Source organism: Pyrus communis, chromosome 6 (genome assembly GCF_963583255.1).
Source record: "Pyrus communis chromosome 6, drPyrComm1.1, whole genome shotgun sequence".
Lineage (NCBI taxonomy): Eukaryota > Viridiplantae > Streptophyta > Magnoliopsida > Rosales > Rosaceae > Pyrus > Pyrus communis.
The window spans coordinates 23,560,617-23,587,193 of record NC_084808.1 but is presented as its reverse complement, the minus strand read 5'-3'; the positions used below and the strand labels follow the sequence as shown (position 1 = coordinate 23,587,193).

The 26,577-nt window shown below is 37.7% G+C and overlaps 2 protein-coding genes and 2 long non-coding RNA genes across 8 annotated transcripts; 3 read left to right on the top strand and 1 right to left on the bottom strand.

Moving 5' to 3' along the window:
- The first annotated feature begins 304 nt into the window (after window positions 1–304).
- LOC137737963 (uncharacterized) lies at window positions 305–3,784 on the top strand. Of its 5 annotated transcripts, none has more exons than XM_068477554.1 (9): window positions 305–568; window positions 707–760; window positions 1,039–1,135; window positions 1,247–1,650; window positions 1,785–1,941; window positions 2,132–2,246; window positions 2,589–2,654; window positions 2,749–2,813; window positions 3,760–3,784. In XM_068477554.1, the coding sequence occupies exons 1-4, from the start codon at window positions 417–419 to the stop codon at window positions 1,256–1,258; spliced, it is 315 nt and encodes a 104-aa protein (XP_068333655.1). In that variant the 5' UTR covers window positions 305–416; the 3' UTR covers window positions 1,259–1,650; window positions 1,785–1,941; window positions 2,132–2,246; window positions 2,589–2,654; window positions 2,749–2,813; window positions 3,760–3,784. The 5 variants fall into 5 exon arrangements, with proteins under 5 accessions (XP_068333655.1, XP_068333658.1, XP_068333654.1 ...); XM_068477557.1 differs by having other exon boundaries at window positions 2,132–2,226; window positions 3,250–3,778; XM_068477553.1 differs by having other exon boundaries at window positions 3,250–3,778.
- Window positions 3,785–3,789: 5 nt separating this feature from the next.
- Window positions 3,790–4,919, top strand: LOC137737964 (uncharacterized). Its single transcript, XR_011068848.1, has 3 exons — window positions 3,790–4,112; window positions 4,539–4,649; window positions 4,842–4,919. It is a non-coding gene; the product is annotated as an uncharacterized lncRNA (long non-coding RNA).
- A 12,476-nt stretch (window positions 4,920–17,395) lies between these two features.
- On the top strand, window positions 17,396–18,979 carry LOC137738127 (stemmadenine O-acetyltransferase-like). Its single transcript, XM_068477753.1, has one exon. The coding sequence runs from the start codon at window positions 17,451–17,453 to the stop codon at window positions 18,756–18,758; it is 1,308 nt and encodes a 435-aa protein (XP_068333854.1). The 5' UTR covers window positions 17,396–17,450; the 3' UTR covers window positions 18,759–18,979.
- Window positions 18,980–24,429: 5,450 nt separating this feature from the next.
- LOC137736551 (uncharacterized) lies at window positions 24,430–25,931 on the bottom strand. The gene is made up of 3 exons (XR_011068765.1): window positions 25,724–25,931; window positions 24,772–24,835; window positions 24,430–24,558 (listed from the first exon to the last, which is right to left on the bottom strand). It is a non-coding gene; the product is annotated as an uncharacterized lncRNA (long non-coding RNA).
- Between the last annotated feature and the right edge of the window lie 646 nt (window positions 25,932–26,577).

Genomic DNA, 26,577 nt, shown 5'->3' with positions numbered 1-26,577 from the left:
AATTACAAACTATCGGTTACAAGTTTGTACCGCCTGTTTTCTTCTTTTACATCCAGTAGTTTTAAGACCCGCAGCAACGCGTGGGCACTGTTGCTAGTATATACTAAAAGCCTAACTTTCTGTTTAATTCCCTTTGTGTCCTTTTTACTGTTCCTTCGCCAGTGTTGTTTCCATTTTGCCCTTCAGTTGTTCTTTAAGTCTTACTTTTTCTGTCAATTACACAGTAAAATGACGGTTTTGACCCTGGATTGCCAATAGAAGTCTCTCGACTCCTTCCTCAGAAACGAAATCCAAAAAGGAAAAACTGTGCTCTGTACACGAGACGATTTTGATTCCGCTTTGTGGATGCCTCTAGAACTCTCCACTCCTGCGTCCGTTCATCATATCGCTGGACCTTCCACTTCCAGTGCATCTTCATGGTTTTTCCATCCGTTCCCTCTCTCTCTTTCTCAAATTTCTGCTTCCGCCGTTCTCAAACTCGCCTCTCTCACTCTCAAGCGTTCAGTCTCTCTCGCTCTCAAACGTTGCCGATCCGTCGTAACCCATATTCCTTTCCTCAAAATCCAAGGTACGGACTTCATGCAGCACTAAGTTTTTGGGATTTTTTTTTATATTTTAGTTTTGGATTCGTAATTTTTTGCTCGGTGGCTGAGAAAATGTGATTCCGTGTTTTAGTTTTGGTGTTTTTGTGATTTTGGGTTCGTAGGTTTTTCAAAATTTGGATGTTTGTTTGTAGGTTGCAAAACCCTCTGTTCTCAAGGTAAGTAATTTAAAATTCTAGGGTTATTCTATTGAAAGTTTCAATTTATAGTTTAGTTTAGTTTTTTTATAATCAGAGTTGAGTTGGTATTTTGTTTGTGTTTGATTATATTGAAATCGGAGTTTCAGAGGACTTCTGTTTGGGTTTGATATTTTCCCACGATGTATAAAATGAGGGAGGGCAAAGCATTTAACGCACCAGATTATATTGGCTGTTTTTGTTATTTCATGCTACGTATTGTAATTGGGAGATTAATCTGTTAATTTGTGTTTATGTAGAAATTGGAAGAAGCAAATAACATGTATGCTTTTAGCACCACCACCTACACTGGATTCCAATGAACTATATCTGAAGAAACATCTGAAAAATTCAAAGGTATGCATAGTAGTCAGTTGCATTTGTGTTTTGCAGCTCATGGAATGCTTTTTGCAAGCTTAGATTCAACTGATGAAAGTTCTTATTGCTGTGGTTGTGTTGTGGTTGCAGCTTATGGAATGATTTTAAAAAAATCAGGCCATAATCAGTTTGTACAGGAATACCAGGAAATCAGGGATTAGGATTAATCTCCCTGTTAACATGTGGCCAGTAACATGTCCAGGGCAAGCTTTGAATGCACCTGATGACTTGCCTAAGAATGTCACACGGACTTTGAATCAGGGCTCAATTCCCATGAGCATGGATTTTCATCCTTCACAGCAAACGTTGCTTCTTGGGTTGTATTTTTTAAGTAGCTCCTTATATTTATTTGTATACCTTCGGCTCTACAGTTTTTCCCTAGATGCTTGCTGCTCATAATTGACTGTTGATTGATCTCTGTATATGCTTCAGTTGGTACCAATATGGGGGACATAGGGCTGTGGGAAGTTGGATCTAGGAAGATCCTCTGCATGGTAGTTAATAGATACTTTTCTATTTGAAAGTTCTTATTGTTGTGGTTGCTGTGTATTTACTTAGATTAATTATAAATTAGAGGTGGTTAAAAATTCGAAATTTTATTGATGCATGTTTTCTTCTTTCTTCCCAGTTATCAATTTGTTGTCTGAGGAGAATAGCTGAATAGATCATATAGTACATGAAGAAAATCATTTTGGTAACGAAGAAGAAAGAAGAGTGAAGTAATGAGATATGAAGATAACTTTGCCGCTAAGATTAAAATAGAGATTGTAGTGAGCAAAGTCTAGGTATGAAGAGTTTGAGTTACATAATTGTTAATGGCTTTGTACCCTTCTAATTTTGTAAACCGTTAATACTATCTTAAAATTTAAATTATGAATCCTTATAATTGAAATGTCAATGATTCGAAGCTCATGACTGAATTATTACAGTTCTGTAAGATTTATTGATTACTTTTTTTCGAACTGTCTCTCTCAGCGGAATCACCGCCATCAACAGCTATGGCTGCGCAGTTCGTCGTCGTCCAGTATTCCTCCAAAATTCCACTATCTCTCTTTGCTCTCTCCTACTCAGTGCGTCTCTATTCTTCCAGGTCCACCAATATCTATATCCCAAACGACTCCTTATATGTTTCTATTTGTTAGAGAAAGCTTTTGCCTTTTGGGTTCAATTTTATCTGCTGTCTGCATTGGATTTGATGTCTTCTTGGTCCTTATGTTTTTATCCGGCAATTGAGCTTGCATTATCACTTGAGAAATTAGCAAATGAAAGCTGCTTCACTTGCACACTGTAAAACATTCATTGTTATTGTATGATGTCTTTTTAATATAAGATGATTGGGCTTAGGTGATTATATTTTGTACCATCGATTGGTTCGTGTTGTGAATTAACAATCTTACTATACTATGTTCATCCTTGAATTTACGACTAACAGGTTGCTGAGAAGAACAAAGATGTGCAATTAATAGATTTTGTTGAAATCGAGTTTTTGGCTGAGCAGGTCAGTCTTGATCTCTTCCCTTATTTTTCATCAGTTGGAAAGGTTCTACAGGGACGCTTGCATGATTTTTGATGTTCTGCTTTTACCTTTGTAGGTGGAAGCCTATCAGGAAAATATCTGAATATTTTGCTCAACTAAGGACATTTCACAAAGGGCACGGTAGGAACCCATAATTCAATTTCATTATCATCTTTATCATACGTTTAGTGTTCATCTTTTGAATATAACATTACTTATCTGATTTCATTTTCTGTTCCTTACTTGAGTTTCTCAAAACCTAATGCAAACAACTAATATGGCTAAAATTAGTCCCTCATGTATTTTCCTCATCTGAATTGGGGTTTTTAAAGTTTATCAAGAAATTTGATTCGGGATTCTGAATTTTTTTTTACACCTCAGAAATTTGTGGAGTTATTCTTAGGTTTTATCAAGATGTTTGATCTAGGTTTCATATATTTTGTGACTCACATTGTTTTTTAGCATTTTTTTTTCTGTGCAATGAAAGATTTCTGTTTTCTTTTGATTTATGGGCCTGCATCAAGCTTTTGCCTTTCTATATTGATGAAATACTGATGGAAATGAGTTTCTTGCCAAGGCTCACAAGGCACTGAAATGCCCCTGCAAAGCCGACTTACAAAGTGGGCCCTATGGACTTCAGTTTTCAGAGGCTTTTCTCTGTTATCTTAAAAGCACAGTGGAAGAAAAGGGATCAGGCTGTGTCCATCCATTTGTAGTTTTGCAGAATTGTATTCAAGTTAATCATTCTAAAGAAAATTTAGAAGAAGATGCGATTAACAAAGATGATGGCTACAAAATCCTCCCCCCAACATGGTCCAGAGAATCTCAAAGATTAACAAAGATGACGACTACACCACTTTTTCTCTTTTCCTTTTCTTATAACAAACAATGACCATTGAGTTTTTTTTTCTTTTTGAAAAATAAAGTTGGCCTGTCAATCTAAAAAAAAAGATCCGGATTGTTAGTCATTTATATATTTTCTTTTAACCACTAAGAACAACAACAAAAAAGTGATCTTTATTGTTTTGTTAGTGTGAAATGGTATCTTTAGATTTTCATGAAGTAGTGTTTTGCTTCCATGCCTCAGAGGGTGGATATGGCGGCGGACAAGGGACAGGCAAGTAAATTGGTCTCACTATCTGCCGTTTTGGCTTAGCCAGTGTCCATATATCTTTGTTTAACTCAGTTAATGTTAGTTGTGATAGCTTGACTAGGCTTATACAACATTACTTATCTACTCTATTAGATAGTGCTTTGCATTATTTTCCTTACAATTGATAGTGTGTTCTTTGATTTACAATTGACAGCGCGTTCTTTGATTTCCCAGATGCCACATCTTACAACAACTTATGCTGCAGTTAATTCACTTATAACTCATTGGTGGTGAGGCGAACTCTACAAATTTTTGCAGCAAATGAAACTTCCAAGCGGCGGCTTCAGGTTAGATATCACATTCATTTGTGTGGTTCTATAGTTTGAGGACATATATGTACAAGGATCATATGATTACCTTTGATATACTTTTACCATGAATTACTTCTTGAATGCATGATGGTGGAGAAATTGATGTCCGGCCTTGCTACACTGCAGTTTCTGTTAGTCTTTCTCTGTTCTGTTAGTTTCTGTTAGCCTCTCTGTTTATCACACTTAAATGGTGGAGAAATGTACTTCTGTTATTCATCTATTTTGAGGAAAATTGACGACACAATCATTTTATCTATTTTGATGGGCCCATTTTGATAAAAATGGGATTGCTGAAGCTAAGAAAGCTACTAATGCACATATGCTATCACTAATTTTTTGTGTTTGATTTGTGATTTTGAAAATAATGGTTATTTCTAAGTGTGTGTTACTGTTTGGTTTAAGGCTTCTAAATCTAAGGTAGCTGCTAAGAATGGCCCAATTGCTGCTACAAAGAAGAAAGAAGTCTCAGCTGAAAGCTCAGATGAGAGTAGCGATGATTCGGAAGATGATGATGTGAGTTTTTGGTTTTCCAATCTGGTGCCATAATTTTTTTTTTCGGTTGGGGTTGTTGCATGGGGCATTCACCTGAAGATTGAGTCACTCATATCTGTATATTTGGGATACATTGTGTTGTGTATTTATTCTTTGTTAGATTAAGAAAGATACCTTTTGGTCGATAGTGATCCTCAACTTTTGTGTCCACAGGAAACCCCTGCAAAGGTTACTGCGCAAAAAGCATGCACAGTTGCAAAGAAAGGCTCATCAGTGGCTGTGAAGAAGGCATATACTAGCAGCTCTGGATCTAAAAAGAGCTCTGAATCTGAAGATGAGGTGTGTGCTCATGCTTAAATATTTGAATCATCCGAAGGATATTCCTTTGATGATTGTTGAATCCTAATCTTTCTGAGCATGGTTCGGAAGTTATGAAAAAAGTAGAAAGGATGTTCCCTTGATGATTGTTCAGAGAAGAATTCTGGTGATGGTTCATAGGAAGTGAAGGTTTATGTTTTTTTTTAAATTCCATTTGGAATGTGTTGCAATAATATCAATCTTTGAGAGATCAAATGAATAACACCTGCCTCTTTGCCTCTTTCTACATGTTTTATACAGTTTCAAAACCCGCAGCACCGCGAGGGCAAGCTTGCTAGTGAGAACTAATCATTAACGAAAGTAGGTACAACAATGAAGAAAAAACGAAGCTTTACATATAGAGACAAAAATATATGCAATATGAACTATTGAGTTTTAAACATTTTAAGGAAAGATAAAAACACAAAATACCTAAAGCCCAGCCCAAACTCATAGAAATAATTTCTTAAAATAACAGCCGAACCCCTAACAATTATTTTTGTACCGGCCCAGCCTACACAACTTCAAAAAAAAATAATGGATGCCATCAACTCAACTCCTCCTTGACCATTTTTGTAGGATCGCTTTCGAAATTATATGTTGAATCAGTTTGCAACCTTTATCTCTAGAATTAGTTCTGCATATCCTCAATCATTTTTGTAGAAATAGTTTCAAATACATGTAAGATGCTTGCTTAATCCCACTTCACCTGATATTATTTACTTTTTATTCTTTACCGACAACCTCAATGTTAAATTCACAATTTCGTTACTGAAAAAGAACAGAAACAGTAACAAACCAAGTATCACGAAAACCATCTTCAAGATCAATGATCCCAACACTAAATGTAATACTGGATGAATTTACAGTTGCCACACACACACACCAAGCATCGGAAAACTGATTCAGTTTCCAGTTTAGTATGCTGCTCCCCAATTCGGAGTGGTATTGGACATTACATATAAGAATATCTAATGTGGTTCCTTTGATGATCGGCATTGATTTGGGTGTACCAATCTGTTATGTACAATCAGAGAAATGAAAAGAAAAGATGGGAAACTCAGGAACACAAAACAGTAAAGGAAAGTACCATTTTGGGGTACATAGATAGCAGCATCAATCAATCATGTGAGACTAATGAAAAAGGAGGTTTCTGTCAAGCTGCTACACTCCTCTACACAAGTAATGTTGTAAATGGAATATGTATGTTTCATTTATAGCAGTCCGGAAGTGGTCTGACAATCTAGCAAATGGAGTAAGATTCTTTTTTTTTTTTTTTTTTTTTTCCTCTTTTTTCCTCTCCTCCTATTTGAACGGTCACGGTTAAGCCACGTCAACATCTTATATTAATTTTATAAGAAAAGAGAAAGACAAAATAGAGAATGTGAGAAAAGAGGAGGAAAGGAGATGGAAAGAAAAAATGAGAGAATCCTAGTTCCTAGCAAATAGACAAACACCCTTTTAACTCGGCGTCACTAAATCCTCAAACAAAGGGAGCCCAACCTAGAAACTGAGTATACACACACAGCACACTTGCACGCACTTGCTTTCGTTGGCTTTCCCAACCGTAACTCTGTTGTTGCATAAATATCAACAATTAATGATAAATTTATATGCTAATTATGGGGCTAAAAATAATCACAAGGCGACACATGGATTTTTGGGTCAAAAGGACAAAATTACCCTTGAGGCATACCTGGATTCCTACATGCGAGTAATGGGTAATCATCCCTCAACCAAGTCAAAAGTGCCCAAAATAGGTAATAATTCAAAACCTATTTCATTCATCCTCATCAAATCCTCTCCACAAGATAACTCCCAAATCATTATTCTTTTATTATATTAATTAGCTAATCAGTTGGGAAATTATTCTATTAATTAACTAATTAATTGGTTTATTATTCAATTATTCCTAATTAGCTACAAATCATGAATCTCACCTAAAATACCAACCAAGTGGCCAATCCTCCTCCTCCTAAAAGGGCCAGACACACCCTTATAAATACTATCTCATTCTCTCTAAGACTCATTTCCAATTTTCTTGCTAAATTCTCAAAATTTTCCAAACACTTTTCCCTATCGAAGGTTCTTCAACCAAAGCCCCCCTCCCCCCAAAAATTCATCGTGTGCACGTGAGGATCTTGGCCTTAACCTAAGGTGTTATTTGTTTTGTAGGTGCAATTTTGTCCAAGATCAAGGAGGAAGAAATTTGCATCCACAAATTGGTGCTTTCATTGAGAGTTGAGTCACACACTCATAGAAGACTCTCGCATCGAAGGTTTTTCATTTTCTTTTTCATTTGTAGATTTTTCATACGTTCTTATTCTTAGAATTTTTATTTCTAAAAATTCTTTGGTAAAACGTAAAAGAAAAGTACAATGGCAAGGGATTCGGAAACCTCGATGAACGAAACTTCATATGTTCAAAGATCCAGATCAAATGATGGAGGACGAGACGTAGCCCCACCACGACGATCCACAAGGCTCAACACGATGGCAAGATGAGCAACTTTTCCACCAAGGAGCACCACCACTATGGCAACCACGGGGACTACTGTGGCAATGGGGAGTGAGCCAGCTCCATGGAAGCAAGCCCATGGTAAGTAAAGGGCAGCGAGGCAACCACTAGCTTAAGTTTACGCCAGTTTGCAGCAACAAGCCTAAGTCGCTGCCCTAATAACGCAAGCCCTAGCCTGGCACCCACGTGCGCCACATGCCGAGTAGCCCATTCCCGTGGCCCAACCTGCTCCCGCGGTCCAATATGCTCTTGTGGGCCAGCCTACTTCGGCGGTCCAGCCTATTCCTACGGTCCGCCTACTCCCGTGGCCTAGCCAATTCTCGTGGCCCAGCTTACTTGCGCGATCCAGTCTGCTCCCTTGGCCCAACCTGCTCTTATGGCCTTCCAAGCAGCCCAGATCGGTCCAAGATTAGTTCAACCATCCCTGCTTCAAATTTATGGGCCGACGATTGAACTGGGGGCATTTTCACCCCATTTCTCCACGGATTTGACATTTCCCAACTCAAATCTCGCACCCAGAGTCCACTACACTTCTGCTACTCAATGAGACGCTTTCTGTCCAAGCTCTTCCAATCCAAATGGAGAACAACGCTTGTCTCGACAAGTTATAGAGTTGACGAGGGCCTTTGCACAGCAAACGACCTTGGTGAATTAGCTATTGCGGTGCACCAAGATACAACGTGCTCCTGACGAGGTTTCCCGAAGTAGGACAAAGGTAGACGAAGAACCTCTCTAGCAGTGTCCCAGTAAGCAGCCCATCAACCAGCAACGATCCGAGCGTTCTAGCAGCTCACGTTCCCACTTGGGTCCTCGGGATATCGTATACTCTCGTCTTAGGGTGCGGAGTAGTGTGCACTCCTAATCAAGCCTACGGACGAGCATACGTTCACGGTTGAGGTCACACTTCGACTACCAACATGGACAACCTTCCAGGCGAAGTGTTCATTCACAACTAGGCTCGCAAGGAGCATTCTCCACCTCACATCGAAGTAGGCAGAATAGCAGATAAAGAGAAGCAATCACTCAATCCAACTGAAGTTCAACCAGCAGCCTGCAAACAGCCTGCTCGCTTGCCAGAAATGTACCATATGCACCGCAACCACGACATAAACGAGTCAAGCATAGGGAAGAGTGGCCTAGGCCAATAGGTCACGACCATGGGCAACCGAAAGTTCCACTGCCCCAGCAGAGGCAAGCTCAAGAAAAAGTTGACAGGCTCCTGACCAAACGATTGCATAATTTTCAATGCAACGAGGTTGCTGACGATGCATTTCAACAAGACATGACCAACATAAGAATGTCACCATTCACGAATGAGATCGAGCAGATAGGTCCCCCTCGCGGGTTCACTATGCCTCACTTTACTCCGTACAAGGGAGACGAAGATCCGGATCAACATCTTAAGCATTACCGCAGTACCATGATCTACAAGGCGAGGTGCAAGACTGGTTTCACACCCTACCACAGCAGTCAATTCGGAGTTTCAACGAACTTTCCTTAGTTTTCACTAAGGAGTATTTGTCTAACCGCTCAATCAAAAGGACATCCGACCATCTCTTCAGCATTGTAAAAGACCCTTGGGACAATTCGTGACTATGTCAAGAAGTTCAGAGCGGAGAAGGCCAAGATTGTTGGTTGCAACGAAGACATAGCAATGGCAGCATTCAGAAATGGGCTTCCCACCAAACACCCTTTATTCGAAAAATTGATCATGGGAAAAGAACTGACCCTGGCAGCTTCGTATGCTTTGGCGGAGAAGCAGACATTACGGGACGAGGCCAAGCAGTCCAACAAAAACGAGTAAAAAAAGAAGCGTATGAAATGTTCCCCGACCAGAGAAGGCTCAACACCTGAAATATTCACCAAGTTCTCAATTCCAATCAGCCAAATTCTCCGTAAGCTCAAGAATGAACCCTGGTTCGAGCTATCGCCACCCATGAAAAGCGATCTTACCAGGCTGGATCAGACAAAGTATTGAGCATTCCATCAAGGACAGGCCATACTACCAAGGGCTACCCGAAGTGGAAGCAGTACCTTGAGAAACTGATAAATGAGGGACGGCATGATGAGTATCTTAACAGGTCAACGACACAGCCTACACAAGCAGGGGAAATCTCCATCACCCCCTGAACCCCATCAGGGCTTTTCCAAATAAGTTTGAACTCTCAAGCAACTCGACGAACAAGACCTTGCAAACAGAGGATTATATAGTTTGTTATGCACTTTCTACCTTCTAGCACAATTGATCCATTTCTGTATTCTTAATGAAGATTCAAGAAGTTATTCATTAGCCAGGCTCAATTCCTGTCTACAACGACTGCTTAAACCCCTATGCGAGTATGCTCTCTAGTGCGAGAGGGTAAAACAATTGATCTTCAGTGCGAGAAGGTAAACCAATTGCTCTTCAGTGCGAAAGGGTAAACCAATTACTCTCAAGTGCAAAAGGGTAAACCAATTGCTCTCTAGTGCAAGAGGGTAAACTAATTCCCCGACACCCATCTAGGTAAGCTCTCCAGTGCAAGAAGACCACATAGCTCAAAAGATCGAATGCTTAAAGACCAACTAGGCAGCGAATGGTCATTGAGTAGCAACCACTTTGCACTTAACAGTTCACTCATCCAACTGCTTCATCTATAACAGCTGAGAAATCAAACTCAAGCAGTTTCCTAATTTTTGGCAAGCAGCCTAGACGAGGCAGCCCAAACCGTGGCCTATGCCACGCCACCTCCTTAGCCCATACTAAGCCAACTCTTGGCCCTTACCAGCCGACGTGCTGCACCACCCTAACAGCTACCCCGTAGCAACACCACCCAAAAAAGAAGATGAGGAGAATTAAGTTTTCTTACATCGATGCGGCACATAGAAGAAAAAGAAATCAAAGGAAGACGGTACTTAAGGTAGACTTAAATAGGCTTTGAAGGTGATTTATTTCCCTTTCCTAGAAGAATCTAATTCCAAGTCCACCTGAGAATCTGCATCAAAGCTGGAGATCTCTACACATGATGCCCTTTCCTGTGAGCAGCCCAACAGGCGTAGGGGTATTTGTGGAGCCAAAAATAATCACAAGGCGACACATGGATTTTTGGGTGAAAAGGACAAAATTACTTTTGAGGCACACCTGGATTCCTACACGCGAGCAGTGGGCAATCATCCCTCAACCAAGTCAAAAGTGCCCAAAATATGTAATAATTCAAAACCTATTTCATCCATCCTCATCAAATCCTCTCCACAAGGTAACTCTCAAATCATTCCTTTTTTATTATATTAATTAGCTAATCAATTAGGAAATTATTCTATTAATTATCTAATTAATTGATTTATTATTCAATTATTCCTAATTAGCTACAAATCATGAATCTCACCCAAAATACCAACCAAGTGGCCGGTCCTTCTCCTCCTAAAAGGGCCAGCCACACCACTATAAATGCTACCTCATTCTTTCCAAAACTCAATTATAATTCTCTTGCTAAATTCTCAAAATTCTTCAAACATTTTTGTAATGACCCGAAAATTTATATTTGGAAGCAAAAACTAAGATAGGCCTAAAATTTATTTCGAAAGATGATCACCAAATTCCTTTTCTTAGACAATTTCCAAGAAAAGATTAAATCTCAGTTATTTTATTATGGTTGCATCTAACCTTCTCGTTAGACTGCCTATGTACCCTACAAAGGGATCAAGTCATTCGTAGTTCACAATTTCAATTTAAAACTCATTTCCGAAAATCATTCAAGTGACTAACAATCACTAACTAGGTTCAAACAAGTGAGTCATACCAAATGCATATCAAATATGGTTTCAGTATATTGAAATACGCATAAAATGGTAGTGTTGGCTCACTGGCCAAGCACTGCCACACGTGATGCTGTGTGTGACGGTTGGCCGCCCCGACTCGCCAAGAAATTTCAATTATTTCAAAAAATTACCAAATTTTGCAAGAATGTACAACTCAAGGAGATGAACATTTTTCATGCATGGGCCTAGGTCTAATTCAGCCTGAAAATACCTAAATTTGGCCACGAACCGCCGGAACCCTAGAAATTGGGTGACCTCGATCCACCACCTCCGGTGCTCCACCGCCCTAACCAAGCTTGAGCTTTGTTCAAGGCCTCAAGGAAAGTCTAATGGCGGTGGTAATTGGTGGGAATAGCTTCAGGATTTTAGGATTTCTAGCACGAACTCGTCGCACCCACCGACGGTTCTCCACCCATTTACAATAATTTTCTTCTAAATCTAGGGTGGAAAAGGAAGAGGGAAGGGCTAGATGATGTTGGGAATGGTAGCTTGGTCCAATTCATGGAAAATCTGATGGAAAACCATCGGAAATTATGGAGGAAACGGGTCAAAGGGTGACCTGGTTCTTCCCCCTCCTTCTCTCATATCCCTTCTTTTTTTTTCCCCTGATTGGTTCCTGCCTCCCTTCTCATAATCTGATTGGTCCCATAACCCCTTTAATTGATTGGGCCTAATCCAAGCCCTTGATTGATTCTCACTCCCACCTAGTGGGAGTTTAATTAAATTAAAACTACAGTTTAGTAAAATAACTTCAAATGTCCGTAACTATACAGTTATAATCCGGACTCACAAACGGTTTTCGCCTATGCGCTCGTGGAATCGTCCTATATCCAAATATGTCAAGAAATACGATAAAATATGTGAGGATAAAATACGTCCTTGTAAAATTACCTTAACCAAATTAGGGCATTTCACTTTCAAAAAAAAAATTTCCACATAATCATATATTTTAAATTTTTCAGGGTATTACATTCGACCCCCATTAAAATAAATCTCGTCATCGAGATTTCTACTATTGATTTACAAAATGGAATTAGGATTACTCCCACCACTCCTTTGATAGTGAATAAAATCATAACCTCAGTCTACGATTTTATTCAAGCTCAAGAAATAAATACTTCCATGAAATAATCATCTATACTCAGGTTTCCTACCACGCTCATTGGTAGAACAAATATCAGAAATTTTAGCCATACACATTGACAAAAATAATACCAAACATCAAGCCATAATCCTCGGGGCCTAAATAAATACTAAGATTATCAACCATATCTACCGTTGGTTAGATAAATACTAGCATCATAATCACGATCATTGGTAAACTACTTATCATCATTGCCATATTCATCATTGGCAAAACAATTATCATAAATTCCCAGCCTTAACCATCGTCGGCCAAATAAATATCAAAACTTCAAGTCATAATCATCAGTGGCTAAATAAATATCATAATTTCAAGCCAAACTTTTAGAATTGGCAAATCAAATATTAGAAATTCCACCCAAAATCATTGAAATTTCCAATCACAATTATTGGTAAAACCACTTACCATCATTGGCTATACGCAGCCGTTACCACGATTCTTCCTCAAAATTTCTAGCCACAATCACTGACGATATCAAACATTAGAAAATTTTGCCATATCTATCCTCGGAAAAACAACTATCATGAATTACAGCCAAACCATCATTGGCCAAATAATTATCAAATTTTCAAGCCAAACCATTTAGATTGGCAAATCAAATATAAGAAATTCCAGCCAAATCATGGGAATTTCAAACCACACACACTGGTAAAATCACTTACCATTACTGGCTATACACAACCGTCACCACGATTCACTCCCAGAACTCGTGTGCCAACATAATCCAATCTGATGATCGATCCCGCGACCGATTACCCTCACTTCAATCTAACTACAACAGCATGAAGTAAGGTAACGATAGTGTCCATTTAATCCTACACCTCATAACCAAGTACCCTCCCCACAGGATATGGTACAAGTCTAATCGTGTAGGCCTCCAGAGGTTTAGGGGATCAAAACTCAAGGCAGTGCATGGTGCCCCTCACTCCTAGTAACTCTCAATCTAGGAGTGTCTATTTCCAACAGCCATACCACATAGACTATCTCGCAGGAGTAGCCCAACCGTATAAAACCCTCTAAAGGTTTAGGGGATCGAAACCCAGGGAAACCTCACAGTCCTTTTCACTCTCAGGTCATCAAAATCATCCAGGGAACCTGCATTTACAATCCACAGGAACCTGTACTCACCACAACACACGTGAATAATCCACAACACATATATGTATCTCACATATTCATAGAAATCATGAAATATGCAATCACAATGCAAATCATAATTCCCACCAACTGAACTCCATAATCACAATGGAGTCGCACCATATATACAACACATGAATGCCAACTCATTCACCAAAATTGTGAAATAATGCATTTACCATGCATATCACATGAAAGCCACTTCATTCACACAAATTTTGAGATAATGCATTCACAATGCACATGCAATTCACATATGTGCCTTATGATGCATAAAACTGATGAAATATTGCAATATCACTGCAATCATATTTCACATCATGAAACACGAGAATCTATATATTCCTCCTCTTACCAGTGCGAGATTCATAACACATATATATCTCACATTAATGATCATAGAAATTATGAATAATGCAATATCAATGCAAATCATAATTCACATAGCATATTGTTCACAAAATTTATGAAATAATGCATTCACATTGCATATCATATTTCACATCAATAAGAATTCAAGAATATAACAAATTAGGAAGTAGGATCGTTCGCTTTGATACCACTTGTAATGACCCAAAAATTTATATTTGGAAGCAAAAACTAAGATAGGCCCAAAATTTATTTCGGAAGAGGATCACCAAATTCCTTTTCTTAGACAATTTCCAAGAAAAGATTAAATCTCAATTATTTTATTATGGCTACATCTAACCTTCTCGTTAGACTGCCTACATACCCTACAAAGGGATCAAGCCATTCGTAGTTCACAATTTCAATGTCTAACTCATTTCGGAAAATCATTCAAGTGACTAACAATCACTAACTAGGTTCAAACAAGTGAGTCATACCAAATGCATATCAAATATGGTTTCAATATATCGAAATATGCATAAAATGGTGGCGTTGGCTCACTGGCCATGCGCTACCACACATGCGCCCGTGCGTGGCAGTCGGCCGCCCCTAGTCGCTTGAAAATTTCAACTATTTCAAAAAATTATCAAATTTTGCAGGAATGTACAAATCAAGGAGAGAAACATTTTTCATACCAGGGCCGAGGTCTAATTCAGCCTCAAAATACCTGAATTTGGTCACAAACCGCCAGAACCCTAGAAATTAGGTGACCTCGATTCGCCACCTCCAGTGCTCCGCCGCCCCAATCAAGGCTTGGGCTTTGTTCTAAGCCTTATGGGGAGTCTAATGGCAGTGGTAATTGGTGGGAATAGCTTCAGGATTTTGGGATTTCTCACACGAACCCATCGTACCCACCGACGGTTCTTCACCCATTTACAACAATTTTCTTCTAAATCTGGGGTGGAAAAGGAAGAGGGAAAGGCTAGATGATGTTTGGGAATGGTAGCTTGGTCCAATTCGTGGAAACTCTGATGGAAAACCATCGGAAATTATGGAGGAAACGGGTCAAAGGTGCAAGTCGAAGGGTGACCCGGTTCTTCCCCCTCCTTCTTCTTTCCTTTCCCTCCTTTTTTTTTTCCTGATTGGTTCCTGCCTCCCTTCTCATAATCTGATTGGTCCCATAACCCCTTTAATTGATTGGGCCGAATCCAAGCCCTTGATTGGTTCTCACTCCCACCTAGTATTAAATTAAAACTATAGTTAGTAAAACAACTTCAAATATCTGTAACTATACCGTTATAATCCGGACTCACAAACGGCTTTAGCTTATACACTCGTGGAATCATCCTCCATCCAGATATGTCAAGAAATACGATAAAATATGCGAGGATAAAATACGTCCTCGTAAAATTACCTTAACCAAATAAGGGCATTTCACTTTCAAAAAAAATTCCACATAATCATATATCTTAAATTTTTCAGGGTATTACAACTTTCTCTCAAAATTTTAACTTTGGGGAGGTTCTTCAGTTAAACCCCCCCTCCAAAAATCATCATGAGCGTATGAGGTTTTTGGCCTTGACTTAAGGTGTTATTTGTTTTGTAAGTGCAATTTTGTCCAAGATCAAGGAGAAAGAAATTTGCATCCACACAAATAAATAATAAATGCGAATAAATAATTTAACAGAGTATGAACAAAACAAAATAATATTAAACAGTCAAACTGAAAATCGAGGTTTGCGTACCGAAATGTCCTTAAAATAGAATTTCATCTCTACTCTGTGCTTGTAGTTCTACGGACGTCTACTTCACCAGGATTCAACCATCTAAGTCAAGATTCCAGCACCGGAAAACTAGACCTCTAGTGAATATCTTTGTGGTTCTCTCAGTAAGAAGATTTAGGATTGTGGAAGAATAATTTGTTTTTTCTGTGTTATAAATCCGACTGGTCTTCTTCGAACCTGAATCTGAATCCCAAAACTTCGAGGACGGAGGTTCCATAACTGGAAATTTGCCGGTATCGACAAGGGTAAGGCCTGATCAACGCGTTCAAGTCGGGTTTAGGAGGTTGGGACCAGAACCAGTTGGAGGTGGAGACATTCTCGACAAGTATGGATTCAAATTGTTTTACGCTTTCAATACCAAATTGAGTCGCGGGGTTCCGATCTGGTTTAATTCTAGAAATAGCAAGTCTATGCTGCCATCTAGAGATGGAGCCACGGTTGACATCTATGGAAAGCGAAAACTACACGGTATACTTTACCATTATAAAGTGTAAAACGTGGAAGTAGCTAGCAGATGAGTAGAGATGGGAGAAAAGGAAAAATCGGACCGATGTTTCTTGAAAGGAGAAAGAGAGAAAGGAACAACATGGATAAAGGAGATAGAAGTGTGTAAAAATTATTACTATAAAGAATATTTTTGTAACCTAAACTCTTGAAAAAAAAAACTAATGATGTCATCTTCTATAGGTATTAGTTAAAACAATTTTTGTATAAAATGAAGTTACAAATGATTTAGATAATTGAATCCTTAAATTGAGGAAGGGATGAGATTCCATAAAAATAGCAACTGATTAATTAATATTGTTGTTTTAAAATGAATATGAAAAACACTTAAATTAATAAAGACTCTGTGGTGGTTCAAATAGAATCGGACTCCAAATGTCTAGTAGATATGTTTAACAGGAAACCCAACTTGATGTTGTGATTGAAGGCATCCACTTTGATGTTCAGTGTTTGAAACAGCAATTGAAGTGAGTGGAATTTATCTTCGCTCCTCGTGTTTGCAACAAGGCAACGCAACTAGTGGCTTCTTTTGTTGCTCAAGAAGAGAGGTTTCATAATTGGGATGGTATTGAGCCAAAATGATTATTTAATACTTTAGCTTCATATGTAAACATTTCTATTCGAATATAATAAAATTTCTTTCTTTTGAAGGAAAAAATAAAAATAAAAATAAATGTGAAAGCACTTTAAGTTGAAAAATAACAACTGAAAATGAGGCATTAGAATCCTCTCATAATCTCTTGCCCTTACTTGTTAGCATGTGGAATTCTGCCGCACCTTAACTTCACACGAAACACATAGGCATTTCTGCAAGAAATAACAGGTTGGACTAAATATATATGTATTATATTGTTTGCTTAAACTGAGACGCTTCAACATATCAGAAAATCCTATCCTTATTATCTCATTGGAAAACTTAAACCTAATCCTCAGTTCAAGAAAAGAAAAGGCTTAAGTATTTTTAACGATAATTAAGAAAATGTCATGTTCCGCGATTTTCGGGCTCTGATTCGTGCAATTCATTAATCTTCAAGTTAAACAAAACAATGGATGTTGTCATGGAGATAATCAGATCCATGAGCCAATTACGTGTTTTGCTTTCTTAACTACACTCTCTTTTCTACCTGTCCACTTTGGCATGCGGTTGCTTTTAGCTCTATATAAGTCTCGTTGAAGAGCACCATAGAAGCACAACTCCAGCTCCTTATACCATTATTGTTTTGTTATCAAGATATCATGAAGGTTGAAGTTGTAGTAATCTCCAAGGAGATTATCAGACCATCTTCTCCAACTCCTGATCACCTTCGCACATACCAGCTTTCCTTTCTCGACCAGATATCTCCTCCGGTCTATAATCCTTTGGTCATATTCTATTCCTCATCAGAGCCCGAAACAAAATTCGATATTGTTGAAATATCCAATCAACTTAAGAAATCCCTATCCAATGTCTTGACTCAATTCTACCCGCTAGCCGGACGTGCCCAAGGCAACTTGTTCATAGACTGCAATGACCAGGGAATACCCTACTTGGAAACTAGAGTTAAGTGCCAACTTTCTGATGTTATTCAAAACCCAATTCCTATCGAACTCAACAAATTCATTCCATTCCAAGTAGATGAAGTTGCTGATATTTGTTTCGGTGTCCAACTCAACATCTTTGAGTGTGGTGGCATTGCTCTCGGTATGTGCATTTCCCATAAGATTGCGGACGCATTATCGTTTTTCAATTTCATCAAAACTTGGGCAGCCACTGCTAGACAACAAGGTGATCATATAGTGTGCCCACAATTTGTATCAGCCAAACTCTTCCCACCAAAGAACATATCTGGGTTTAATCCAAGAATTGGCATCACAAGGGAGAACATTGTAACCAGAATGTTTGTCTTTGAGGCTTCAAAGATAGAGGCTCTCAAAACAAAATATGGTGCTGGTGATCACAGCAAGAGCTTAGAAAATCACCAAAAGCCGCCTTCTCGTGTGGAGGCTTTATCCGCTTTCATATGGGACCGCTTCATGGCTGCCACTCAGGTGAAGTCAGACATTGCACCAAAGAGGTTCTACGCCATTGTCCATGCAGTAAACCTTCGTACGAGGATTGATCCGCCATTGCCGGAACACTCATTTGGAAATCTATACAGAATTGCAATGACAATCCCGTCTTTGGATACCGGGGAGGAATGCTATGGCCTAGTGAGGCAGGTGAGAGACCAAGTGAAGAAAATCGACAAAAACTACGTTGAAAAATTGCAGAAGGGCAGTGAGCATTTGGATTTCATCAAACAGCGCTCCGATAATGTCTTCAAAGGAGAGATGGTAACGATGAGCTTCACCAGCCTGTGTAGGTTTCCACTGTATGAAGCTGATTTTGGATGGGGAAACCCTACTTGGGTTGGCTCGCCAGCCCTAACTTTCAATAATTTGGTTGTTTTCATCGACGCTAAGTCTGGTGGTGGGATTGAAGCATACATTAACATGAAGGAAGAAGACTTGGATAAAATTGAAGGCGACGGTGAGTTCCTTGCCTTTGTTTCTCCAAATGTGTAGTGAAGAATGCGTTGAGTACTTCGGTGGAAATAAATAAGAAGAAGAAAAATGAAATGTGTTGGAACGATCATAAAGTATTCTGTAGGCTGTAAATGAGTCTATTCGTGATTTGCCCAAAAGAAAAAGAATACATAGACTCATTTTAAGTCAAATTAATTGTGTCTGTGAGATTTCTTGTATCTAAATTCATCAAAATTTGAGTAAGGTTGAGTGTTGTTCAAGTTGTGTTTTGTAAGTGTTTTGTTATGCTTATGAATTTGTACTTTCTTTTTAACTCAGTCAATTTAATGAATAATTAGACGTTCTAGGCAACTAGGTTTTTTGGTTTTTTTTTACTTCATTGGATTTGGTTTAGTTTTTCAATATTTTTGCCCATTTCTAATAAGTATAATCAAAACCAACAACGTATCGTTATTTTTCCTCCCAAATTAGAACAATTCCCAATTAAATCCTTGTATCCCAATTAGTATACGAATAGAACCAGTCGAAATATAAGAATGAGGAACAAGTTTGAAAGTCATGGTTTTACTTATTAATCATAGAAATATAAAGTATGAACAAGCTCGAAAGTCATGATTTTACTTATTAATCATAGAAATATAAAGATATGGATGTCATTCTCATCCAAAACATAGCGTATTGGTTCTTAACATAGTAAACATTGAGTTTCCGCTCCGCACGCCACTCTCAATTACTATATTACAAACAAAATTTTCCTAACAAGTTGGATTATTCTATTTGAAGGAGAAAAACAATTAAAGGGTCTCACCTTATCGTTCTATATTGATGTGATATGGATCCCCTGCATATTTTTTTATGCAAGGCTATACAAATAGGACCAAGTTAGAGTTCTGTATTGATGGGGCCTTCTCAACAAAGTCACGAACTAAATAGTTCAAGAACGTACTAAATACTAAATAAAACACTCATATATTAATATATAATGTTTTTCATATAACATATTACAATATCTTTAAATGTGTTTTTATGTTTTAAAAGCGTTGCATAACAACTTTATTACCAATACTATCAAATATCTCTCTATATAAAAATAACCGTTCTATCATTTATCTATTGATTTCATTCAATCTCTTAATCGACCTTTAAAATTTTCATAATCGAAAATGTTCTTTCAACGATGACAGCATCACATAGAAGAGTTAAGACTTAAGAGTAATGTCACAAGAAACTGGAAGAGTAATTTTTTCATACAAAGAGAATTTATCAGATAGAAAGACCGGACCACGTGTCACCTACATACACAAACACAGTAAATCCTCCCCCTCTCCGGTCACCTACATACACAAACACAGTAAATCCTCCCCCTCCCCTTCCCCATCTACACCTCCTTGGTCCTCACCCATCAATTTTGCTTGAGTATTGAGTTAGGTCCGATACTCATCATCCACATCAACTCATTTTTATTGTCCTGCTAAATTTCTTTCCTGCTCCAAAACGTTTCTTATTTCTTCGTTCTCTTTTTCTCTCTATCTCGTGTTTTTTTTCCTCCTTCCTGCTCCCCAGCATAGATGATCAAAGATGTCCAACCTCTAATTTATGTTGTAGGTTTGATTTGTAGAAATTAGCCAATCTTGTCTGCTTTCTCCCTTTTGTTGTTCATGTTTCTCTATTTTTTTCTGTTCTAAAAATCTTTCTTTCTTCTTCATGTTTTTCTCCCCCAGTATCATCTTTTTGTTTATACTTTTCTATGGATTTTATTGGTGTTTATATATCATATTTCTTTTATTAATCTACCTCTATATTTTTTTTTATTCTACGCATATCATGGATAAATTGTATTATCTACCAATATATATCATGTTATTGATAATCTATTTCAAATTATTTGTGTTTATCTACATGTATCATAGGTTGTCTTTTTCAGTCTACCTATAGTGCAACACATTTTTTTGTTGATATTCTAATTCAAATTAATTGTGTTTATCTATCTATCCCACGGGTGTCACTGAGTCTCACTATAAGAGTCTCTTGAACATTTCTTTACCATAGATTTTTTTGTCATAGTCTACCTAAATCAGAAGTTTTTGTTCATACTTTTTAGATTGTTTGGTAAAATTGCAGAGTTAAACTGGGTTCATTAAAGAACTGAAAGACATTGGAGGATCAAGCTTTATGGATTTTGGAATCTTGCCTTCGTCTAGATGACTCTGATCTCAAAAAATAAGGACTCGTTTGAAAATACTTTTAAAAAAAATTGAAGTATTTTTACATTACAATGATTTTAGAATCAATACTTATTAGAAATGCAAGTTATATTAAAATTTAAAAAAATAAAAAAAATAAAATAAAAACCTTGAATAATTAGTGCTTGGTAACCAACTATACTTTAATTAATCGCATAAAGAAATAAATGTCGGCAAAAAGATTCCAACCTTTCAATTCATACTTTAAGTCGACAAAAAAAAAATTCTTACTTTAAGAATTGGTTTAAATGTTAAAATAGTCCCGGTGTTATAGCCTATATAGCCAATTTAGTTTTTGTGTTTTTGATTTGACTAATTAAGTCCTTATGTTTGTCTTTATTAGCCAATTAATGACATTTCATTCAATCTTTTTTAGAGATTCATAAGAAACAATAATTACTTTCTTTTTACAGAAAAATGTAAATCAATGAAAAATAACACATATAAGAAATAAAACTTCCAATCTGAAAAATGATTAAGGCTGTGACATAAAAACACGAGAAGAAAATAATGAGTGCTACTAAACTCACTTTATTGTCATATTTACATTATAATCCCACGTACCCTAAAAAATAAGAAAAATACCCTAGCTACTATCTTCCTACCCACTATTATCACCAAAGTACCCTTCCAATTACCACCCGGACACCACTCACCAGGACAGCCTCCCCCTTCCCATAGCCATTACTGACCGCTGAGAAGCACAAAATTCATTATTCGTATTGCTTTTGTAGCCTGTTATCCCATCTATTTTTCAATTATTTAAATATATTTAATAAAAGAAAATTTCTTAAATAGAAGGAAGCAAACCGCAACCACCCTTCTGCACTTTTACCACCATCCTGACCAACCCCATAGCAGACCACGAAGGGATGCAATAATAGAAATGAAGAGTCAGTCGCTCAACGAATCATAGAATCAAAGCTGAAATAATAAGAAACGAAATTGGTAGAGAAAGAAACTCTGATGACATCCTTATACAGCTTGATGCATTCAGCGCGTTTGAGATGTGTATTACGATGAGCTCAACGAATACAATAAGATCAACTCACGATTCAATCATAAATTCAATAATTTAGGATCCAATAAACATATATTAAACATTAAACGGAACAAAATGCAGACGAGATGTTTGGGAATTGAGATTACGAGTTGAGCATGGGTGGAAGTGAACGATCTGATTTTGTTTTCCCTTAGTCCTTACTAGAAAATAGGCCCGCGCGTTGCTACGGGACTTGAATGCACCAATCTTAACTGCATGAATAAGACACACTTAACCTGAATAAATTAAACATAATCATGAATGAATAGAATGATAGATGAGTGAAAAGAGTTGGTAAGATAAGCATCTTGATTTTTGTATACATTCAACATAACTGATATGAAAAGACATTGTACAATTAACAGGACGAAGTTGAACGTTCTTGATTACAAAAGATGTGATTGCAAAAAATTCTCTGTTTCCACAAGAAACAGAAGCAACATGCAGTTCACACATATATTGCCTCTGAATTTAAGATGGCAAAATATGTCCTGCAGGCCAGCCGCCTGTTTCAGCAGTTAACAAAAAACATTAAAAGTGTTCTGTTTTTGTTTCAGCAGCTAAGTTTTCAAGCACTAATGTTCAAAGAAAAAAAAAATGCAGGATGCCTATTTCCGTAAGAAACAAAAGCAAGATGCAGTCCAGACATATTTTGCCCTTGCAGTTAAGGTAGCAAAATATATGGCCTGTAGGCCTAGCACCTGTTTCGACAGTTAACAAAAAAAAAAAATTAACTGTTCAATTGTTGTTTCAGCAGTTTTCAAGCACACAGTGACTCCAAGAAAACAGAATGTTGGAAGATATAAAAACAGGGCTAATTTCAAGCATAAACTATCTCTGAAAAATTAATACCTCAAGTTTGTTTTCCCAATCTACACCATAAATATTACTTAAAATTGAACCAGCCTTGACAACAAACTAAGGAAGCTCCTTGTAAAAATCTACGGTGCTGTAAAACACCCCAATAAGAAGAATAAAATAAGATGCCAAGAATTCATGAGCAGCTAATTATAAGCTAAAGGAAAGACAGTCTAGTGCCTAAGAACGAACTAAGTGAAACTTTGCTTGCTATATATGGATATGCATGCTATAAGAAAGATTTATTCCCCCATGTAGTAGGCTGTTCTCTGTAATCTTAAGCTAACCCAACGGCCCCCATGCTTTTCTCTGACTGTCCCCCCTCTCCCACTCATGAAATCGAGGATCTGCAGCAATGGCGATGAGATCCCCACTCCTCCCTCTCCCTCTCTCTCTCTCTCTCCCTCTTTCTCTGTCTGTCTCCCTCTCTCCCTCTCCCTCTCCCTCTATGTCTCTCTCCATCTCCCTCTCCTTCTCCCTCTATCTCTCCCTTTCTGTCTCCCTCTATCTTTATCTCTATGTCTATCGGTATGACCCCCCATCCCTGAAACCCTCACCGAGCGATGAGCATTAACAAACACACATGCACAAATCTCAAAGGAAATTGATAAGAAATAATCCTAATTGAGAAAAAAAATCAGAAAACCAGAGGACATAACTGGAGTCTATTTCTACAGAATCCATGACAAACAAATATCCAAAATTAACAGATTACATTAACAACATTCCAACAAAAGTAAGAAGACCAGAAAAATTATCTATTCTAAAGTAAATTAGTTCCATCATGCATAAATCAAGGGAGTCACGGAAGGCCAGTATCTAAGGTAATCCAACATATTAAAGCATCCAAACAGAGACTCAAAATTACACAACGCATGAAAATTCACATTCCAACGTGTTATGCAATCACCAATTTCAGATCAACCAAAACCAAATAAATTTATCAGTACGCATCAAACCCACCAAACCCAAAATCAAAAGAAGGTGATCAAATGTTCGATTTTGCTAAATATTACAAAATAAAATAAATAAGAATATGGACAAATCAGCATGCATACCTTGTAGCGGTGCAGGGAACAGTAGCGTGAGCTGCATCGAGGGCATGTGTACTGGGAAAATTGTTACTGGCAGCTGCAATTAACAAAAACAAAACAAAACAAAAATTGAAAAAAATCAAAATCGGGAATTTTTCCAGAAAAAAAAATTAAACAAATTGTCAAGCTTTGTTGATGAAAGAGGAGTGGTGTTCTTGAGAAGTCAGAGCCTTTGGAACCTTTGGAACAGTTCGGAAGCTTCTCTGAGAAGTCGGAGCCTTTGGAAAAGTTCGGGAGCTTTTCTGAGAGGCTGAAGCTTCAGCTGTCCCGGAAGCATGCTTGCAACAGGCGTATCAGAACCTCCTACATTAAATCAGTAGAAGGAAAAACATTGCCAAGAAATGAAAATCAAACAAAATGGGCAACTCAGATGTTAAAAAAGAACACAATTATCTAATATTCCCAAACTCCTTCGAACACATACATTTTCTAGATTAAAAGGGAACTGATACTTAGAAATCTGTACGATGTAATTGGGGATGTACACGGGCTCCATTTTGTACAACGTCATGTTGTGCAGAAGCAATACTGGAATCCTAGTGTTTACAGTGGCCACACTTGCCTTGGCTCCTCCTTGTGCATTGTTAATATGCTTCTTAAAACTGAATATTTGAAATAAAAATCATCAAACCCTAAAATTTCCAACAATCTCAAAAATTCCAAAACAAACGTATTAAAAACCTCAATTTGAAATCCTAATCCAAAGCAATATAATTGCATAGATTGTTAAAAATGACGGAAAACTGATCAGGAACAAACCCTACACAAAGACACATATGCAAATAAGTAGATTTGACATATATATATATACACACCTGCGGTTGGAGGAGATAGAAGGGCCAAGCCCACCGGTGCGGGTGCCCATAGGGTGAGCGGATCCTGTGAAAAATACGAAACCTTGTGAAAAGAGCGCATGTGGGAAAGACCAATATCAGTATCAAACACATAGAAACCACAGCGGTAATAACATTCAAAAAAGTCTTTATTCTATACGACAAATGAAAGCAATAGCAGTGAGGCATAAAAAGTAAAAATAAAAAATTGGGGATTGTAAATTGTAATCTAATCACCCAATAAAATAAAACAGAAATTAAGCACAACAATATCAAAATTAAAGGGAAGGAATAACATGAAACCTTGTGCATAGAACGCCCGTGAGAATGAATCACACAACAATCAAGGGTGGACAAATCACAAAAGTGACAATTAAAGGGCACCTATCGGACACCCCCATCTCAATCTGCAGTCGCAGAAATCCCTCGGGTTTCAGGAAGCAAATGGAAAACGAAATGCTTTTCCATCCCCTACCCATACCCATACCTTCCTTTCTCCATGTTACAGCGATAGTCTTAGAGCTCTTACAACATCACAGATGCATGACCAAGAGTGTATCCAACAACCTTTTCTCTGGTCCTTTTCATCAGTTGGTCCTAAAGCAACCCTCTAGAGATTCTATGCTTTTAAATTCATCTTCTTTTTGGGTATCAACACACATTTATCACTTTATATGTCGAACACAAAACACCTAAAATTTTTATGACAAATTAGAAGCAACTAATCAGAATCTGGGTACTGAGAATTAAATTACTCTTTTTTCTTATAGTCCCAATGGAAATTACTCATTGATTCACAATATAATAAACTAAAATGCAAGAAAATAAAAATCAATAACCCATATCAAAATAATATAAAAAGATCCCAACAAACCAAGCAAACAATTAGCATTTAAACAAAAATATTTGCAAAGTTGGAGGGAAAGAAGCATACCAGAAGATGAAGAGGAAGAAGAAGAGCATGTTACAGAAACCTTTCTCATTTTTCAGAAACCTAACTCTGGGTCGAGCTGAGCTTCTCCGCCGCCATTCTCACCGGCTCTGATTTACATGTTGTCAGTATCAGCAGCCAAGCAGACCCGTCCGTCTTTATCTTCGATCTTAGCCGATTTCGACATTCTCTCTCGAATTTCGCTCTCCCATTCCCTGAAACAAATTCTGATCATAATTCATTCCTTAAGTAGAACTAATAGATTTAAACGAAGAAGAAAAATTAAATTAAAAAAAAAGCTGGGTTTTTTTTACCTCTAAACGATCTAATAGATTCCCAGCAACAAAAGGCTTCAATCACTACCTCTGCATGTTCGATTGATCAGTAAAATATACAGAATAAGAGTTACATCACATAGCAATAAATTAGAGAGAACTTGAAGACAAAAGGAGATTTAAAATGTGTAAACCTCACAAATGTCTCAAACCCTAGAATTCTTGCTGAACAAAATCACAATTTCGAATCTGAAGCTGCATGATATGAATAGAGTTTGTAAACCGAATCCTAAAGCAGAAAAGATTTGAAAACGACTCCTCACCTTTTCAATCAGCTGAGGCTGTCATGGGCTTCAAATCTCAGTCATTCTGTGCAACCATGGCCTTTGTCCTCAATCTCAGGCCTTCCTGTCTCTATGCGCTCTCTCTCTCTCTCATGTGTCCTTCTCTCTGGCAGCCGGCCTCAGGAGTGCAGGTAGTGAGAGTGATGCAACCATTCAATCTCTTCTCTATCTCCTTGAATTGTACACCCCTATGACTCTGTCTAACTGCAAGCCGTATGCCTTCCCCTCACCAAATCCC